An 18,342-nucleotide genomic window follows, 5' to 3' on the forward strand; every position below is an offset into this window, starting at 1 on the left:
TGATGCATTTTGCACGTGGCAGAATTACCTATTGAGAAAAGAGAAAAACTCACCATTGCAAAGACTCCTCTCTTCTTGTTCTCTCACCAGGCTTACAGGAAATGGATAAATGACAGAAGGCAGGGAGTTGAGGAGCCTCTTCTACCAGGCATCCCATTCACCAACAACCAGCTCTTCTTCCTGAGTTACGCTCATGTGAGTAGACCGAGGAAAGGGGGATCAAAGAAAGATTTCAAACAAAAGTTTTATGGCATGAATTTGATTTTAGCAAAAATTTTACCTTCTTAGAGTACATAATTGATTAGGTGATTCAATCAAGGTATATTTGTAGGTTACCAGCCCTATGGTAATTCATTTGGTAGTTCCTCAACGTTATCTTGACTTCTTAATGTGTTTGATACTATTTGTAACCATTTCTATCTAGTAAGTTGTTCTTTGGCTTTCATGAGCCTGCCCTTTCCTATATTTCTCCTCCTTTGCTGACTTTATCCCACCACTCTCAGCCTGTGGAGGACCCTCAGGGTCACGTTCCCAATTCTTTTTCTTTTGTTTTTTTTTTTTTCTTTTGTTTTTCTTTTTTCTTTTTTTTGGTCCCAATTCTTGGATGCAGATGCACAGACGCCTAAAGCTGAAAAACAACAAAGGCAACTAGAGTCATGTCACTCTTTTGTTAGTTTAGCAGGCTTTTAGAGCAGAAATTGAAAGGAAGATGTGCAGGAAATAAAGCACAGTTCTGAGTTTGAGTCTCTGGCTAATGAGGCAAATGCCAAGTCTTTATCACTGGCTTATGTCATAAACATCTAGGCAACCTTTTCAAAGAAGTCAGGGACAGGTCAATAAAGGTTCTAATGAATGGCCTCACAGTGGGCAATGTATGTATATGCTCAAATCATCAGTACAACCTTTTGTTGCTAAGTCTTTGCTTTCACTGCTAAGTAAGCTCATTCAGTCACAAGTCTTCTATAATTGACTCTTGTGAAAGGATTCTTGCTTGCCTGGGGTCTTCTATTTCTTAAAGCTCCTATAAAAACACTAAATAAATTATTATTTAGCAACCTGATGTCAACAAAACTCTAGTCATCAACAAAATGACTTTCCTTTTAGTTTTCCTGTTTCTATCATCACATCCCCAGTCTTTGGATTGTCCACGTTAGAAAGCCTGATTCTTAGGTCTTATGTGATGCATCTATCCTCATTTTTGTAACATGTGTTCCAGAAGCTAGATGTTTCATACTTTTAAATGCTTTTCAGATTCGATATTTTCTCTCCTGTTTTAGGCAGTTTGGGCTGCTATAACAAAGTGTCATAGACTATGTGGCTTAAAAACAGCAGAAATTTATCATAGTTCTGGAGGCTGGAAGTCTGAGATTAGGGTGCTAGCAGGATTGAGTTCTGGTGAGGGCTTTTTTTTCTGGGTTGCACACTGCCAACTTCTGTGTCCTCACAAGGTGGAAAGAGCTAGCTAGCTCTTCTGGCCTCTTCTTAAAAGGGTACTAATCCCATTCATGAGGGCTTCACCCTCATGATTTACTTAGCTCCCAAAGGCCTACCTCCTAATACCATAACATCGATTAGGGCTTCAACATACGAATTTGGGGGACAGAAACATTTAGTCCATAGCATCCCCCTTACCCTATCTATCTCATCATATATAGGCATAATTTTTTTTTTTTTTTTTTTTTTTTTGAGACGGAGTTTCACTCTTATTACCCAGGCTGGAGTGCAATGGCACGATCTCGGCTCACCGCAACCTCTGCCTCCTGGGTTCAGGCAATTCTCCTGCCTCAGTCTCCTGAGTAGCTGGGATTACAGGTACGCGCCACCATGCCCAGCTGATTTTTTGTATTTTTAGTAGAGTAGGGGTTTCACCATGCTGACCAGGATGGTCTCTATCTCTTGACCTCGTGATCCACCCGCCTCGGCCTCCCAAAGTGCTGGGATTACAGGCTTGAGCCACTGCGCCCGGCAGTATAGGCACAGTCTTAATATCCTCTACTCTGGATTATCCCAACAGCCTTACAGAATGTTAATCTGACTTCAGCACTTTTTTTTTTTTAACCATTGTTTCATTTACCTCAGAAATGCCACTTTTATTTCATTACCAACCTGCTGAAAGAACTACAGTGGCTCTCAAATGCCTACCACATTGAAGCCAAACACCTCCATCTGGCTTCCCAGATTTTCAGTATGATCCGACTCCATCCAACCTATTTGAATTTCCCATAACTCCATTGGTTGAGGAAAAATAGGCAAGTATCCTCATTTCTACCCTACAATGTCATGCCCATTACTGTCTCTTTGGCTTTGCTTCTGATTCACTTTCTATAATACAACCTTTCCTACTCTTCCCCCTCAGATGGCTATTCAATCTAAGCTTCATCCTTAAGGATCCATCTTCCACAAACTCTTCCCCAAGGACTCCTCCAGTCCTTATTCTTTTATCTTCAACTCCTTTTACACTTACTTTCATTACCATACAGTTGAGTACTTAACTGCTCTCCAAATGTTCAAGAATTTTAGTTTTATCTCCACAGCTAATCTTTTGGATCTTTACACTTCCTATGTATCTCCATAGCACCCAGCAAAGATGTTGGGTATTTTGAAGACACTTGATGTTTTTAGATCAATTGCTTGAAAGGAATAAGACTAACAATTCAACTAAAGAGACTTCCTTTTGGGTCAGTGCTGGGTCAGATGTCTAAAATAAGTATACAAAAAACAGAATTTTCTAGAGTTGGGGTTGTCAAACTCTAGGGCCAAATAAGGCCTCCTGCCTGTTTTTGTAAATAATGTTTTATTGGAAAGCAGCCACATGCCTTCATTTAATCATGATCTTTGGCTGGTTTTGTGTTACAGTGGCACAGTTGAATAGTTGAAACAGGGACTTTATGGTCTTCAAAGCCTAAAATTTTTGCCATCTGTATCTTTCCAGAAAAAGTTTGCTGACCCCTGCTCTAGAGGACAAAGTATGGTGATCTGTCAGTTCTTACTATTTACATCTTAGTCCACAATATTTCTTTGTAGATTAAATAAACTAATTGATAGGGATGTTACTTATAATTTTGAAATGTTTCCAGATATAATACCAAACTATTTCTGATTTATTTTAAACTGAGGAGATTTAGGGGGTGAAAGTGGAAAGCTATTTTATATCACTAGTGAGAAATTTATCTTGGAGTTTTCCCCACTGACAGAATGAGGAGATTTTCAATCTTTTTACACTTTAAAGTAAGTCTGCTTCTAAGGAGTAAAATTACTTTCCCTCCTGGGAAGGTACTAAGAAAACAGTAGCAGCCATAACGTGTTTTCAGAAGTCTCTTAAGTGATATATGAAGCAAAGACAATACTATATAATAATGTAAGAGTGTAAGAAGAAATGACGTAAGAAATGAGGTAAAATCAAATGCCACAAACTACTTCACATTAGCTAACTTCTGAGGAAATTAAGGAATCACATTACAAAACACCTTCAAAGTCAAATTCAGAACCACTGTGACTGGTGGTTTATCTTCATCAAAAGCAACAACATCGTATCACCTTTCCTGCTTTCTATATTCCTGTAGTTGCTGTGACCTGTCATTTTTCTCAGATATTCTAATCCTTCTGTTCTTTCCATTCTATTTTCTACTTATTTAGTGGACATTCATTGAGAATCTTCCTGGTATCTATAAATAATCTAACTAGTCTCTAATTTATTCCTCCTACTATACACCCTTCCCAGATAAATCTTTTAAAAATCTGGATTTTATTATTTTCCTGCTCAAGAATGTCTTTTAACTGTAGTTTAAACACTCTGGCCAATTGCTCAGGACTTCACAAATCTGACACTGTCCTTCCTCTCCCCCTGCAGCCTGTCATGCACCATATATGCAGCCTAGCTGAATGTCTTGTTCTCTTTCCTCTCAACCAAATCTTTGCTCCCATTTCCCCCTCCACTTACAATATTTTTTCCATATTTATGTGTTCTGGTTCAATTCATCCTTTAAGACCATATCGTATCTCAAGTCACATGGCAAGTCAGGATAAAATAGGTTACGTTGCCACAACACAACAGATGTTTATTTCTTGTTCACTCCCCATGTCTAACATGAATCAGCAGTGGGGCTCTTTTAGTTTTTACTCAAGAACTTGAGTTTTGGGCTAGGCCTGGTGGCTCATGCCTGTAATCCCAGCACTTTGGGAGGCCAAGGTGGGTGGATCGCCTGAGGTCAGGAGTTTGAGACCAGCCTGGCTAACATGGTAAAACACTGTCTCTACTAAAAAAAAAAAAAAATACAAAAATTAGCTGGGTGTAGTTGTGTGCACATGTAATCCCAGCTGCTTGAGGCAGGAGAACCGCTTGAACCCAGGAGTTGGAGGTTGCAGTGAGCTGGGATTGCACTCCAACCTGGGTGAGAGCCAGACTCTGTCTCAGGAAAAAAAAAAGGGAATTTGGGTTTTAGAGTCTATTTCTTGACATGTGGTTCCGTGGATACCACAGGAGTGGAAAAGAAATGTGTACTGGCCATTTATGTAGCATCTTAAGGCTCGTAAAACTTCTGTCAGGAAGTAACATATATTACTTCTGCTCATACTTCAGAGGCCAGAGGCAAGCCATCTAGCCATGCCCAGCTTCAAAGGAGATGGAGAATCCTAGGCCTAGACTAGGGTGAAGCAAGCACGGCGCTTAGGGCGGCAGACTACTAATTCTCATCACCATCCTCAATAATGGGTGGCTGGTTCATTTTATTGATTCGAATGACTATGGTGAAATTTGAGGAGGACTATTTCAAACAAACATTAAATTCATTGAATGAATACACTGATTGATTCCTAGACACATATACAATTCTCTTGATTTAAAGCACTTGTCTAGAAACCTTTCTAATGTATTCAAATTGTGAAATTATTCACACTGATAAAACCTTCTTTTACTCTGGGGATCAGAATAATAGATGTTATTACTGATGACGATTTTATTTGATCTACTAAAACTGTTTGTCATCCATTGAATCTAAAATTATTCTTTAGTATAATTTGGAGCAGTTAAGACAGTAGAAAATACATAATTGGGATGGAAGTTCATTTGTTGCCATGTGTTTCTCTTTTAGGTGAGGTGCAATTCCTACAGACCAGAAGCTGCCCGAGAACAAGTCCAAATTGGCGCTCACAGCCCCCCTCAGTTTAGGTAAATGGGTGATGGCAGTTATTACCTGTGCATCTCCCCACTTCCTCCCCCACCCAGCCATCCAAGGGCTCAACCAGATAGGTGAGCTGAAAAAAATCCCATGTTGTGAACTGTATGATTTCCATTTTGCAGCCAAAAACTATCTGGCCACACAAAAACTTAGGTATCTTTTCTTTCATTAGCAGTAAACTGGTTTAGTCAGCAGTCTCTCAACTGAACTTCTTCGGGTGGGTACTTGTACATATCTCTAGTCTAGTGCTACATCAAGAGCCCATGAGACTGTACAACACTCCAAAGGAAATTTGGAATCCAAATCATAGCTTTAGTATTAAATCCCATTTGTTATCTTCTAGTTTTTCAAAGAATCTCAGTAAACTGGATTATTCAACTGCTTGCTTTTTTGGTCCCCCCCCAAAAAATAGGCTTTATTGTCTTAGGAAAGGATGAGATCTGATATACTCTGCCTTAAAACCACCTAGAGCTCTGGTTTATTTTGTTTTAAAGAATATCCCCTTTAATACCTCTTGTTCTTTCACACAGTCAACCAACAAACATAAATGAATGCTCACTTTCTAAATAGCTCTGAACACAAAGGAGGATATATGGTATTGTTTAGCAATTATAATTTGTATCTAGAGTTACAGAGTCTACATTTTGGCTTTCAGTTTGGATCATATTGCGAAACAGTTGCTTATATAAAAAGGGAAAAGGATTATAAATTACAGTCTTGTCAGAATGTATAAAACATTGAGTACAAATAAAATTAAAGTTAATATTACTCACCCTGTAGTAGCTCCTGTAGGTTGAGAGAAATTTTCTATGCTAGGGGAAAGATAAGTATGATGAGAAATCCAAGAAACCCTAATAATTTATATGTATTCACTCTTTGTTTGGGACGTTATATCTGGATATCTTTATATTTAATGTTTAAATAAGTCATTAGCATACTGCAAGAAAGCCATCTAAAATTTCTCTTAAAATCTTAGGAATAAGATCTTGCCTTAGAAATGCTTCAGAAATTGACTATAAATTACCCACTAGCATAAAAATCTAATCACTGTGTTGGAAATTTCTCCCCCACTGGGCTAAACTGTCATGAAGGCTGACGGTCTCTAATGGACTAAAATGTGTTCCCACTGACAAATGGTGCAGATGAAACCACACAGTAGATTAATTACTCAACAGATAGTTAAAGGAAGTAAGTTTCTGAAAACTTAACTAGTTGCCTGTAATGTTGAATTTCACAGTGTATGCTTACTAATTATCAGCTATATTCTATCTTTAACACTTGCCTAGGGTGAATCACACTATGAAATATGCATCCCTACCCATATATTCAGCTAAAACACAAGAGGTTATAAGGATTTTTTGATACAGTCCATTACATTTATTCAAATGCCTGTAGGTAACAAAGTCATTAGGGAAGAAATAGTCATCGACTAAGAATGCTAAGTCTCTAGTCAACCCTTTGAACATGAAGCTGAGTAGGAAATAGATGAAGGGGAGAGTTTTTTTTGGGGTGGGGGGGCGCTGGCTTGTTACTGATGTCTGCAGTAACTATAAATTTTGAGTGTAGCAGAAATCACACAGTGGTAATACCACTTCCAAAAGGCAGCTACAGGCAAAGTGCTGAGTAGGAATCCACTCTTCACTGTAGTTGGAAACCTATAAGAATGTGATATATTGGAACTAACTCCAGTGAAGAATTACTCATCAGTAATAACTAGATACCATGCATTAACTGATTGTTGCATTAATCAAATTCTGGGCAGCTATGAGCCTCCATACCTAACACTAATTCTGAGAAAATATTTTTGTGGAGCGAATCAATTTTTAAAAAATAGCTGGAAATGCAACAGCATGGATGACTCTTACAGACTACATTTGGTGAAAAAAGTCAAAGACCAAACAGTACATACTATGGATTCCATTCACATGAAGTTCAAAATCAGGCAAGGCTGTGGCAATAGAGGTCAGAATAGTGGTTATCTTTGGAGATGCTGTTGATCTGGGACAGGCGGGAGCCTTCTGGGTGCTGGAATGTCTTGATCTGGCAGAAAGTAATAGGGGCATATAAACACAAAAAACCCGACAAGTTCTACATTTAATATTTTGTGTACTTTATGTCATACTTTCTTTAAAGAATTAAAGTTTTTAAAAAGTTAGAAAAACTAAGTATTGGTGATGATACAGTTTTATGAGAATTTCAAGACTGTTGGAAGAGTAGTAGGAGCATTTGCTTGGCATTCAGGAGATGCTGGTTCTAGTCTGTTAATCTTTTTGGAAATTTACTTAATTATTTTGGGCTTTAGTTGTCTCCCTGTAAACAGATTACAAGAATGCCAGCATTCTTTTTAGCAATATTCTGCTACAGTTTTTTACAGAACCTGTTGATGTGCAAGAATCACATGACACATGCTTTGACATATCTTTTTTCAGGGTCAATGGTGCAATTAGTAACTTTGAAGAATTCCAGAAAGCTTTTAACTGTCCACCCAATTCCACAATGAACAGAGACATGGACACCTGCCGACTCTGGTAGCTGGGACACTGGTTTATGGCATCCTGAGACAGTTGCACAGTGCCAGCAGAGGCTGCACTGGGCCATCATCGCCCATTGCTTTAGGCCTGAAGACTTTCATTTGTAGTGCATTTTCATTATTTGGGTAGATGACCTGCTTGGATCTAGACAGTATCTGTTCAAAGCTGTAGGGCTTCTAAAATGGAATACAAGAATGAACCAAGTATGTTTCTTTAGAAAATCAAACCAACAAAAATCTCTAGGCTACTTTTGTTAAAATGCTATCTGCTAAATTGTTGCTATTGTCCATTTTAGTGTGTTAGCCGCAGTTATGTGGTACATACCATCTCAATCTGTAGCTTTGTTAAAAGTTCAATCTATTAAACTTGTAACCTCTCAATGATGAAGACACGTGCATGTATACCTGGGAGGTCTTGCTGCTCTGTGGAATGCAGTGCAAGATTTTATGGACAGTAATTACACAGCATTTCTCAACTCTAACGTAGTTAAATGAGAAATATGTTTGATCTCCATTTTACAATTTTTGATGAAGTTCTTGCCTTCAGCTTTGGAGTCTATTGGAATGAAAATGTGTCTCACAGCTTGCATCTGATGTAGCAGATTGCCCCGTTCAAGTTAGCACGAACAAAGCTGGCAGAAAGGCTACTAGGTAAAGGATTTGAGTTTATTAAATACAAAAAAGGGAATGAGGATGTATCTTTAGGTCCCAGAATAAGTAAAACCTCCTAGTTACATAACAGCAGGGAAACTAGGAGATAAAATTTTGTCTCATCTGTATGAACTGCAATGATTGTCTATGTGCTAGATACTTTTTAAAAAGCCTAATTCTTGTTTGTTTCATAACCTTCCTATGAGTGCATTGTCCTGGTTCTGAAATGAGCAGATTTGAGAAAAGAATTTTCTGATTCGCCATTAGGAACATATGACTTTCATTTCCCTTTAGTGCAAAGGAACAAGCATCGCATTGAGGAGGCAGAAAAGAGCCCTTCTGTTTCAGCTTAATGTTACCTCTCTTTTAAAAAAACCTTTTTGAAAAGTTTCTAGATGACATTTTAGAATTTTGAAAAGCTTCTAGATGACATTTTAGAATTTATTGATTCAACTTAAAATTACCTGCATAGTCCAAATAAACAAAATTGTTACTCTTCAAGTCATGTGAAGAGTTGTGAGAAAGAGCAGAACTATGTGTTTTATCCTTAGAGCATTATCCTGACAAGTGAACCACTTTGTTTCTTATTAGTGAGAGAGAGAGAGTGTGTGTGTGTGTGTGTGTGTGTGTGTAGGATCAAATTGTAATGGCCTTAAAGTTGTTACCTGGCATTTCTGGTTTCTTAAAATAGGCATCCCCACACTCCCTTTACATTATTCGTTATACATAAGCTGCTGCGTTAAGTGGGCCAATTGGAAAATCTCAAAAGCAAAACGACAAATTCAGATTAACTACAGGAAGCCATTGTGTATCCCTGTGATTTATGTTTTTTTTTTTTTTAATATATAAGTGTGTGCCATGTCCTTTTGTAGCCATGGGAACATCTGAAGGGAGAAAAATGGAGGGGCACCATCATGAGGAAACAATTATACTGCATTAGTCAGAGGAGAGCAATTTTCACCTTGACTTCTTCCTCTCTGAATGGATAAACTTGTGAAGGGCAGCTACTTTTTCCTCCTCTTAACCTGGCTTCATGTGACCTTAGTTTGTATTTCTAAAAACAAGCAGTATTAGGTTAGGGGTGCTGGAAAGGTATGTGTCTTTTCTCTGGAGGAAGCATTCTGACTTGGTTTAGACATATGAGATTCTCTTTGTTTTATTCCTGCACTTGGGTGTTTAAAATCAGCTGAGGTTTATTATGCTAATATGAATGGTGTTTCTCTTCTGGATTTCCTTTAGAAACTCCAAAAAAACACATTCCTGCAGGTCAGAGAAAGTGTTTGATAAAAGCATAGAATTATGGCTTTGGAAATAGAAATTAAGTCATTTGTTGGTTTAGCAAAACTGGTTAGTGATTAGTTGGGGCCCTCACAGTTTCTAGATGAGAAGTTTTTCTTATCCTGATTAACTTTAATTGCTGTAACTCAGTTATACTGATAATTGCAGATAGGCTGTCCATTACTAAATCCAACTAAACAAAACAACAAACGAAAAGCAGCAATACCAAATCATCACTACTATCTAGAACAATTAGAAGGATTGAATTTCCAAATATATGCTTATGTTTAACTCTTCCAATCACATTCTCATTGTCCTTTCTCTTGGATACAGATTGCTAAGATAAACAGACACTGATTAACTGGCAGAAAGAGAAAGGTAAAATGCAACTGGAAGGGAAAGAAAAAAGTAGGAAGAAGCTGGCCTATGGATGTGGCTCTGAAGAGAAGACAGGATTTTGGCAATCATTGCTAAGCACATTCATTGGAGTAGAGCCATAAAGTTTTACAAAAATGATTATGGTAAATTAAAAGGAAATTAGATGTTGGATCTCAGACTCTAGGGCTGCAGTTCTCTTATTCACATACCAGATGTTCTGCCAGTGAACTATTGTCTGGGCATTGGAAGGAGTTAGTTTTTTTGTGTGTGAAAATCTCCTTGATTAGTAAAAAATTTTCTAGATATAAAGTGGTTTTATTTGGGCTCATCACCATTGCCCGAAGTGTACTGAGCCTTTCAGCAAGTGCTCAGCATTGGCCTCCTGTTCTCGTTTATTCATTTTATGAGATGGACTTGGACATAACTAATGCAAACATAGGATTCATAAATTATCCTGAAGTTTATTTAGTGCCTTGCCTCAATGGAGCTTAAAGCATAGCACATAAATTTTATCTTATTTAGCCCTGGAGCATCACTAAGAAGCAGCTAGGAGCTATGGCTTGCCAGACAGATTATGCTTGTGCCAGAGAAGTGGAGAAGCCTGAAATCTCTTGTCAAGTATCCCACAGGAAGGAAAGGCAGTCTTTGGCCTTTGGTCTACTGACCTGTGGATTAACCTCCATCCCTTAGGTTATCCCATTTCTAAATACATTTATTAAATCAGTATTTCTGTAATCACTTAACATTTGATAGGCTTCTTCCTGGATACATTTAACTTAAGGCCTCAGTTGCATATTAAATTATGGAAGAATATACGATTGCTTCATACAACAACATTCTCTTCACCAGTGATGGTGTCCCTCTGGTTTGAAGAAGGGTATTCTTGGATTCTGCATTTTATATCTAAATGGTTATTGTGAGACTGGTTGTATTTTCTTCTCCTACTTATGAATCAATGGAACATTCTAAGTACAATAAAAAGTTGGTTGAAGGCTTTGTTTCTTTTTTAAAAATATTAAAATGTGTTAGATCTATTAACATATTTTGTCCTGTTTTAGACAATATTTGCCAAAGACAGTTTACAATAACTGTACTATACTAGCTTTCTTGGCTTAGAAAAGTGGGATTTGAATGCAGTAATTTTCTCCATAGACAAGAAGGTATTTACGAAGTTGTTATTATATTTTCTTACAAAATGTAAGTCAGCAGATGTGGTTTACTGCCTTTGCAATAATATTTCTATAGATAAAAAGAGATGCCTCTGAAGAAATTATCAACGATGACAGAGGACAGGGCTGATCTCACAAAAGTGACAGTGAACATCACTGTTACTATCAAATCAAAGAATCTGTGTTATCATTCTTTAACAATCCAGTTAATTTCTAGTCATTCATTCAGCACACAGTAACTGATCACCCATTATATTTAAATCAACAAACTAGCTATATTTAGGTGGATAATATACAGTGTCTGGGCCCCAGTGAACAGTCTAGTCTAACATGGGAGATGGGTATATATAAACTGTTTCAATTACCCTACTGATAATGATATATAAATACTTCATATTGTGATTTGAAACACAGAGAAAGAATTATTCAACTTTCATCTGGTGGATACTATTGGTGTTTCCTCTGTGGAGATCCCAGCAAATTCCTTTTACTGGGTGCCCTTACCTCATCTTTGGTCTTCTTTTGTTTCTACTTGGCTGTGCTCTCTAGGATGGCTGCCCTCATGCTACTGGAGCCTCTTTACCCAGTGCACTTTCAGAGAACTGGAAGTGCCTGGTGACCCTTAGACAATGAGTGGTATGGGACTCTGCAAGCCAGACTACCTCCTTGAGTTCAGACACATCCAGAGGCATATAATAGAATTTATACTGATTTCTCTGTGGTGTCTTTTAGGGTTATGCTGAGAGTGCAGATTGAGTCCCCTGTTGATTATTTTAAACACCTTTCTGGCACTGATATATTCAAAGATCTGGAAAAGTACTAGTTCGTAGTATCCTAGGTCAGCCCATCTGTGTAGATCAGGGGTCCCCAAACTATGGCCTGCGGGCCGCATGTGGCCCCCTGAGGCCATGTATCCGGCCCCCGCCGCATTTCAGGAAGGGGCACCTCTCTCATTGGTGGTCAGTGAGAGGAGCACAGGATGCGCGCTCACGTACAGTACTACTTCTGGTGACACGGGACGCACGCGTCACGGCTCCGGAAGCGCGTCATATGACGCACATCCCCTCTGTGGCACCCCCACATCACCGGAAGCAGTGTGAAATAACAGAAATAGGAAGAAAGGCAAAGCACTATAGCCATTTCTACACAGTACAATGGCCCCCATACTCCCCCAAATGTACAACACCACAATGGCCCCTATAACCTCCCTTTGCCCAAAAGCCTTCCTCCATATTACTACACACCGTGTTTCCCCTATTATAAGATCCTGTCTTATATTAATTTTACCCCCAAAAGACGGGGACTGTCTTATTTTTAGGAGGTGTCTTATAACAGGGGAAACATGCAGCAGTGGGCTTCCCACAGAAGAGGCCCACTGCTGCTGCAGATGTCCAGGACGCTGTATACACAGTGTCACAGGCTGATCACCACCATCCCTGTATACAGCACTGGAGGTGGTGCTGGACCTGTGACACTGTATACTGCTGTCTGGGATAGTGGAGGCAGCAGCGCTGGCTGTGAAGGGTGTCACACCTTGCATAGTCCGGCCCTCCAACAGTCTGAGGGACAGTGAACTGGCCTCCTGTGTAAAAAGTTTGGGGACCCCTGGTGTAGATCATATCATCATGTACAGGAAATGAACATCAGATGACAAAGAGGTTGTGGGTAATAAGTAGCTGATTATGGCCTGTTTGTGCCCCTCTTGGAGAATTTTTTCCACTTTCCAAGCTGATCCATGAAATGAGAATTTTTGTGTATAGGGTAGTGGCACAAGGAAAGATGCATATAAATGAGTGTTTATGAGGGATCTTTGGGATGTGGACTGGAAGGAGGAGCTTTGGGACAAAGAAGGCAAGAAGTGTAGAATTTTTCCTGCTGTGGTCTATGTAATTTTATGAGAACCAAGAGGTAATAAGTTTGCTTAGGTTTAAAAATATGTATCTGCCAGGTGTGGTGGCTCATGCCTGTAATCCCAGCACTTTGGGAGGCCGAGGCGGGTGGATCATGAGGTCAAGAGATCGAGACCATCCTGGTCAACATGGTGAAACCCCTTCTCTACTAAAAATATAAAAAATAAGCTGGGCATGGTGGCGCGTGCCTGTAATCCCAGCTACTCAGGAGGCTGAGTCAGGAGAATTACCTGAACCCAGGAGGCAGAGGTTGCGGTGAGCTGGGATCACGTCATTGCACTCCAGCCTGGGTAACAAGAGCGAAACTCCGTCTCAAAAAAAAAAAAAAAAAAAAAAAGTATCTAAGTTGACCTTATCAAAATTTGAAAGAGGCTGTTTCCAGTTAGGTTTAATATATCTGCATGTGCCTCAAGTTCACTTGCTTTCTTTATTAAGATCACACTAGCTGTAGAAACATAATCTCAATGGCTTAACCCAGTTTATTTCTTGTTTTCATTACATACATAATGGGTATTAATGATCAATGAGTTTTTCTCCTTTAACTGGTGACTCAGGGACCTACACTCCTTCCATATTTTGGTTCTGCCATTTTCAACACATGATTGAATGTATGCTCATCTATAAGAAGCCAGTGGAGGGAAAAAGGCCATGGAAGATATTGAGTGGAAAATTTGGGATTGTCCTGGATGTTGTCCACATTACTTCTGCTGATATTCCATTGGCCAGATCTAAGTGTAGGGGAGGTTGAGACATGTAATCTAGCTGTGTGCTCAGAATGAAGAGCAAATGGGTTTAGTTCTCTGGGAGCATTCCCAGCCACACCTTATAAAGTGAAGTATGGGGCAGTAACTTTGAGCTCTTCTCAATTTAGAAAATTGCTTTTGAGCACAGCACAATGGAAATTGAAAACGCCATTGGTAACCTGCAGTTTATTCTGCAGGAGTCTTTTTAATTAACAGCTTAATTGGATAATTTAATCCCCTTTAGAATTGGAGATATGAAAATGAAAATGAGATACTCCCTGTGATCTGACAATACTCTGCTTTAATAAACACACCAACGTGAGCCTGGAAATGAGCACCACAAAAGCATTACCATGATTTGTGATCAGTGAAAGAAAACCTGATCTATAATTTTAATTATTCCTAAATGGTTTAGATACATGTTTCATTTGAATGTATATTTTGTTTTGTTAATTGGTTCAATAAGAAAGGTAACTGAACATAAGAATCTGTGGCAAAGCCATGAATTTATAATATGTTCTAAGCTTTTAAAATATATACCATTGAGAAAGTAACTAAAATATCCTACAAAATACTGTTCAAAGTGCAGTACTTTCCAGTGTTTTTGGAGAAATTGTATACAATAGTTTTTACCTCTCCATTGATGATGAGATGAAAAATAGTATTAACCATATTCTTGTGTTATGCTTTCTCCACTTGAATGAGAAATTGAGGCTCAGAGTCCAAGAAGTGAAAATGAATGTCCATGTACAAGCCACAAAAATGCTGTTCTAATTCATTCTGGCCAGAGACTCCACTTACAGAGAAAGAAAAACTGAGTAAGTCAAGATCCCAGTATAAAAAAGCTACCTAAAATATTGAGTATAATTTGCCCTGCCAGTTTGTCTGCCAATGTCCTAGACAAAAAAGAAGTGTAGTTTATGATTTAGAAGTATACTGTGTTGAAATAAAAACTACCGCCAGAGACTACTATAAACACCTATGCAAATAAACTAGAAAATCTAGAAGAAATGGATAAATTCCTGGACACATAGACCCTCCCAGGACTGAACTAGGAAGAAGTCGAATCCCTGAATAAACCAACAACAACTTCTAAAATTGAGGCAGTAATTAATAGCCTACCAACCAAAGAAAGCCCAGGACCCGATGGATTCACAGCCCAATTCTATCAGAGGTACAAAGAGGACCTGGTACCATTTCTTCTGAAACTATTTCAAACGATAGAGAAAGAGGGACTCCTCCCTAACTCATTTTATGAGGCCAGCATCATCCTCATACCAAAACCTGGCAGAGACACAACAACAAAAAAACTTAGACCAATATCCCTAATGAAAATTGCTGCGAAAATCCTCAGTAAAATACTGGCAAACTGAATCTAGCAGCACACCAAAAAGCTTATCCGTTACGAGCAAATAGGCCTCATTCCTGGGATGCAAGGCTGGTTCAACATACGGAAATCAATAAACGTAATCCATCACATAAGCAGAACCAATGACAAAACCCATGATTATCTCAATAGATGCAGAGAAGGCCTTGGACAAAATTCAACACCACTTCATGCTAAAAATTCTCAATAAACTAGGTACTGATGGAACGTATCTCAAAATAATAAGAGCTATTTATGACATCCACAGCCAATATTATACTGAATGGGCAAAAACTGAAAGCATTCCTTTGAAAACTGGCACAAGAATGCCCTCTTTCTCCACTCCTAATCAATATAGTATTCAGAGTTCTAGCCAGGGCAATCAGGCAAGAGAAAGAAAGAAAGGGTATTAGGAAAAGAGGAAGTCAAATTGTCTCTGTTTACAGATGTCATGATTGTATGTTTAGAAAACCACATCATCTCAGCCCAAAAATCACCTTAGGCTGATAAGCAACTTCAGCAAAGTCTCAGGAGACAAAATCAATGTGCAAAAATCACAAGCATTCCTATACACTAATAACAGAGAGCCAAATCATGAGTGAACTTCCATTCACAATTGCTACAGAGATAATAAAATACCTAGGAATACAGTAACAAGGGATGTGAAGGACTTCTTCAAGGAAAACTACAAACCACTGCTCAAGAAAATAAGAGAGGACACAAACAAATGGAGAAACAATCTATGCTCATGGATAGGTAGACTCAATATCATCAAAATGGCCATATTGCCCGAAAGTAATTTATAGATTCAATGCAATCCCCATCAAGCTACCATTGACTTTCTTCACAGAATTGGAAAAAACTACTTTAAATTTCATATGGAACCAAAAAAGAGCACACCTGGCCAAGACAATCCTAAGCAAAAAGAACAAAACTGGAGGCATCACACTACCTGACTTCAAACTAGACTACAAGGCTACAGTAACAGAAACAGCATGGTACTGGTACCAAAACAGATATATAGACCAATGGAACAGAACAGAGGCCTCAGAAATAATGCCACACATCTACAACCATCTGATCTTTGTCAAACCTGACAAGAGCAAGCAATGGGGAAGGGATTCCCTATTTAATAAATGGTGTTGGGAACACTGACGCCATATACAGAAAACTGAAACTGGATCCCTTCCTTACACCTTATACAAAAATTAACTCCAGATGGTTTAAAGATTTAAACATAAGACCTAACACCGTAAAATCCCTAGAAGAAAACCCAGGCAATACCATTCAGGACATAGGCAACGACTTCATGACTAAAACACCAAAAGCAATGGCAACAAAAGCCAAAATAGACAAATGGGATCTAATTAAACTAAAGAGCTTCTGCACAGCAAAACCAAACCAAACCAAAATAAAACCAAAAAAACTATCACTAGAGTGATCAGGCAACCTAAGAAATGGGAGAAAATTTTTGCAATCTATCCATCTGACAAAAGGCTAATATCTAGAATCTACAAAGAACTTAAACAAATTTACAGGAAAAAAGCAAACAACCCCATCCAAAAGTGGGCAAAGGATATGAACAGACACTTCTCAAAAGAAGACATTTATGTGGACAACACATATATATGAAAAAAAGCTTATCATTACTGGTCATTAGAGAAATGCAAATCAAAACCACAGTGAGATACCATCTCACACCAGTTAGAATGGCAATCATTAAAAAGTCAGGAAACAACAGATGCTGGAGAGGATGTGGAGAGATAGGAACGCTTTTACACGGTTGTCGGGAGTGTAAATTAGTTCAACCACTGTGGAAGACAGTCTGACGATTCCTCAAGCATCTAGAACTAGAAATACCATTTGACCCAGCAATCCCATCACTGGCTATATACCCAATGGATTACAAATGATTGTATTATAAAGACACATGTACATGTATGTTTATTGCAACACTGTTCACAATAGCAAAGACGTGGAACCAACCCAAATGCTCATTAACAATAGACTGGATAAAGAAAATATGGCACATATATACCATGGAATACTATGGAGGGGGAAAAAAGGGTAAGTTCATCTCCTTTGCAGGGACATGGGTAAAACTAGAAACCATCATTCTCAGCAAACTTACACAAGAACAGAAAACCAAACACCGCATTGTCCATGTGTTGAATAATGAGAACAAACACATGGACACGGGGGGAAGCATCACACACTAGGGCCTGTCAGAGGATGGGGGTTAGGGGAGGGATAGCATTAGGAGAAATAACTAATGTAGATGATGGGTTGATGGGTGCAGCAAACCACCATGGCACATGTATACCTGTGTAAAAAACCTGCACATTCTGCGCATGTACCCCAGAACTTAAAGCATAACAAAAGTACACTGTGTTAATCTCCAATTTGATTTAGAAGTCAATGGAATCCCAGTACTTGGGTAATAGTTAGACAACCCTCCCACCCCAGTGGTATTTGATAATTGGCAAAATTAGCCCAAAACATATTTATTCCAAAGTTGACCAGATTTTCAATTGGTATTTGTAATTTTCTTTGCCTAATAATCATCATAATGAAAATGGCTTCTGTTTGTTGACACCCACTATGTCCTAGGCACTCTGCTAGGGCATGCCTGCTTTATTGCCAATCCTCAAAACAATCTTGCAGATAGTTGTTGCTATTCTAACTTCACAGGTACGAAACACGTGACTTGTCAAGACCACATTAGTAATTGCAAGGGCCAGAAATAGTCAATTTTGTCTAACTTCAGAACCCATTCTCGAATGTTCTCCTGGGATATAGAACAATGTTAACAAACATGGTCACAACCTGTGACTTACGAAGACTTCAGGTTATACTTCTATAGTAATCTGTTAGAAAACAATGTAAAAAAAGGAATCAGTTTACAAGAATTTATACTTAATGGTAGTTTCATTTCACGTCCTTCAGAAAGGATTCTAGACGCTGCTCCTTACTGATAATGCTTGTTACCATATTATGTGTCATGTGCCAAACATGCACTAAATATCTTATTTAATTATCACAACAACTTAGATACATATTATTATCTCTACAGGTAAGAGACCTGAGGCTTCGAGAGGTTAATAACTTTGTTCATGATTATTTAGCTAGCAACCGGCAGC

At 38.5% G+C, this 18,342-nt stretch overlaps 1 protein-coding gene and 1 long non-coding RNA gene across 4 annotated transcripts in view; one reads left to right on the forward strand and one right to left on the reverse strand.

Moving 5' to 3' along the window:
- The window catches only part of PHEX (phosphate regulating endopeptidase X-linked), a 220,919-nt gene extending 209,914 nt beyond the window's left edge, over positions 1-11,005 (forward strand). The window contains exons 20-22 of the mRNA XM_003924097.4: positions 91-195; positions 5,091-5,167; positions 7,607-11,005. Coding sequence (XP_003924146.1) covers positions 91-195; positions 5,091-5,167; positions 7,607-7,709 — 285 coding nt within the window. The 3' untranslated portion in view covers positions 7,710-11,005. The remainder of the gene's footprint in view (positions 1-90; positions 196-5,090; positions 5,168-7,606) is intronic.
- LOC141582777 (uncharacterized) overlaps positions 1-18,342 on the reverse strand; it is a 1,185,669-nt gene that overhangs the window by 16,908 nt on the left and 1,150,419 nt on the right. For 2 of the 3 annotated variants that reach the window (XR_012515645.1, XR_012515644.1), the window contains 2 exons: positions 7,087-7,217; positions 54-5,989 (listed from right to left, as the gene is read on the reverse strand). This is a non-coding gene — a long non-coding RNA (uncharacterized LOC141582777). The remainder of the gene's footprint in view (positions 1-53; positions 5,990-7,086; positions 7,218-18,342) is intronic. The other variant, XR_012515646.1, reaches the window with a different exon arrangement.

Source organism: Saimiri boliviensis, chromosome X (assembly GCF_048565385.1).
Source record: "Saimiri boliviensis isolate mSaiBol1 chromosome X, mSaiBol1.pri, whole genome shotgun sequence".
NCBI lineage: Eukaryota > Metazoa > Chordata > Mammalia > Primates > Cebidae > Saimiri > Saimiri boliviensis.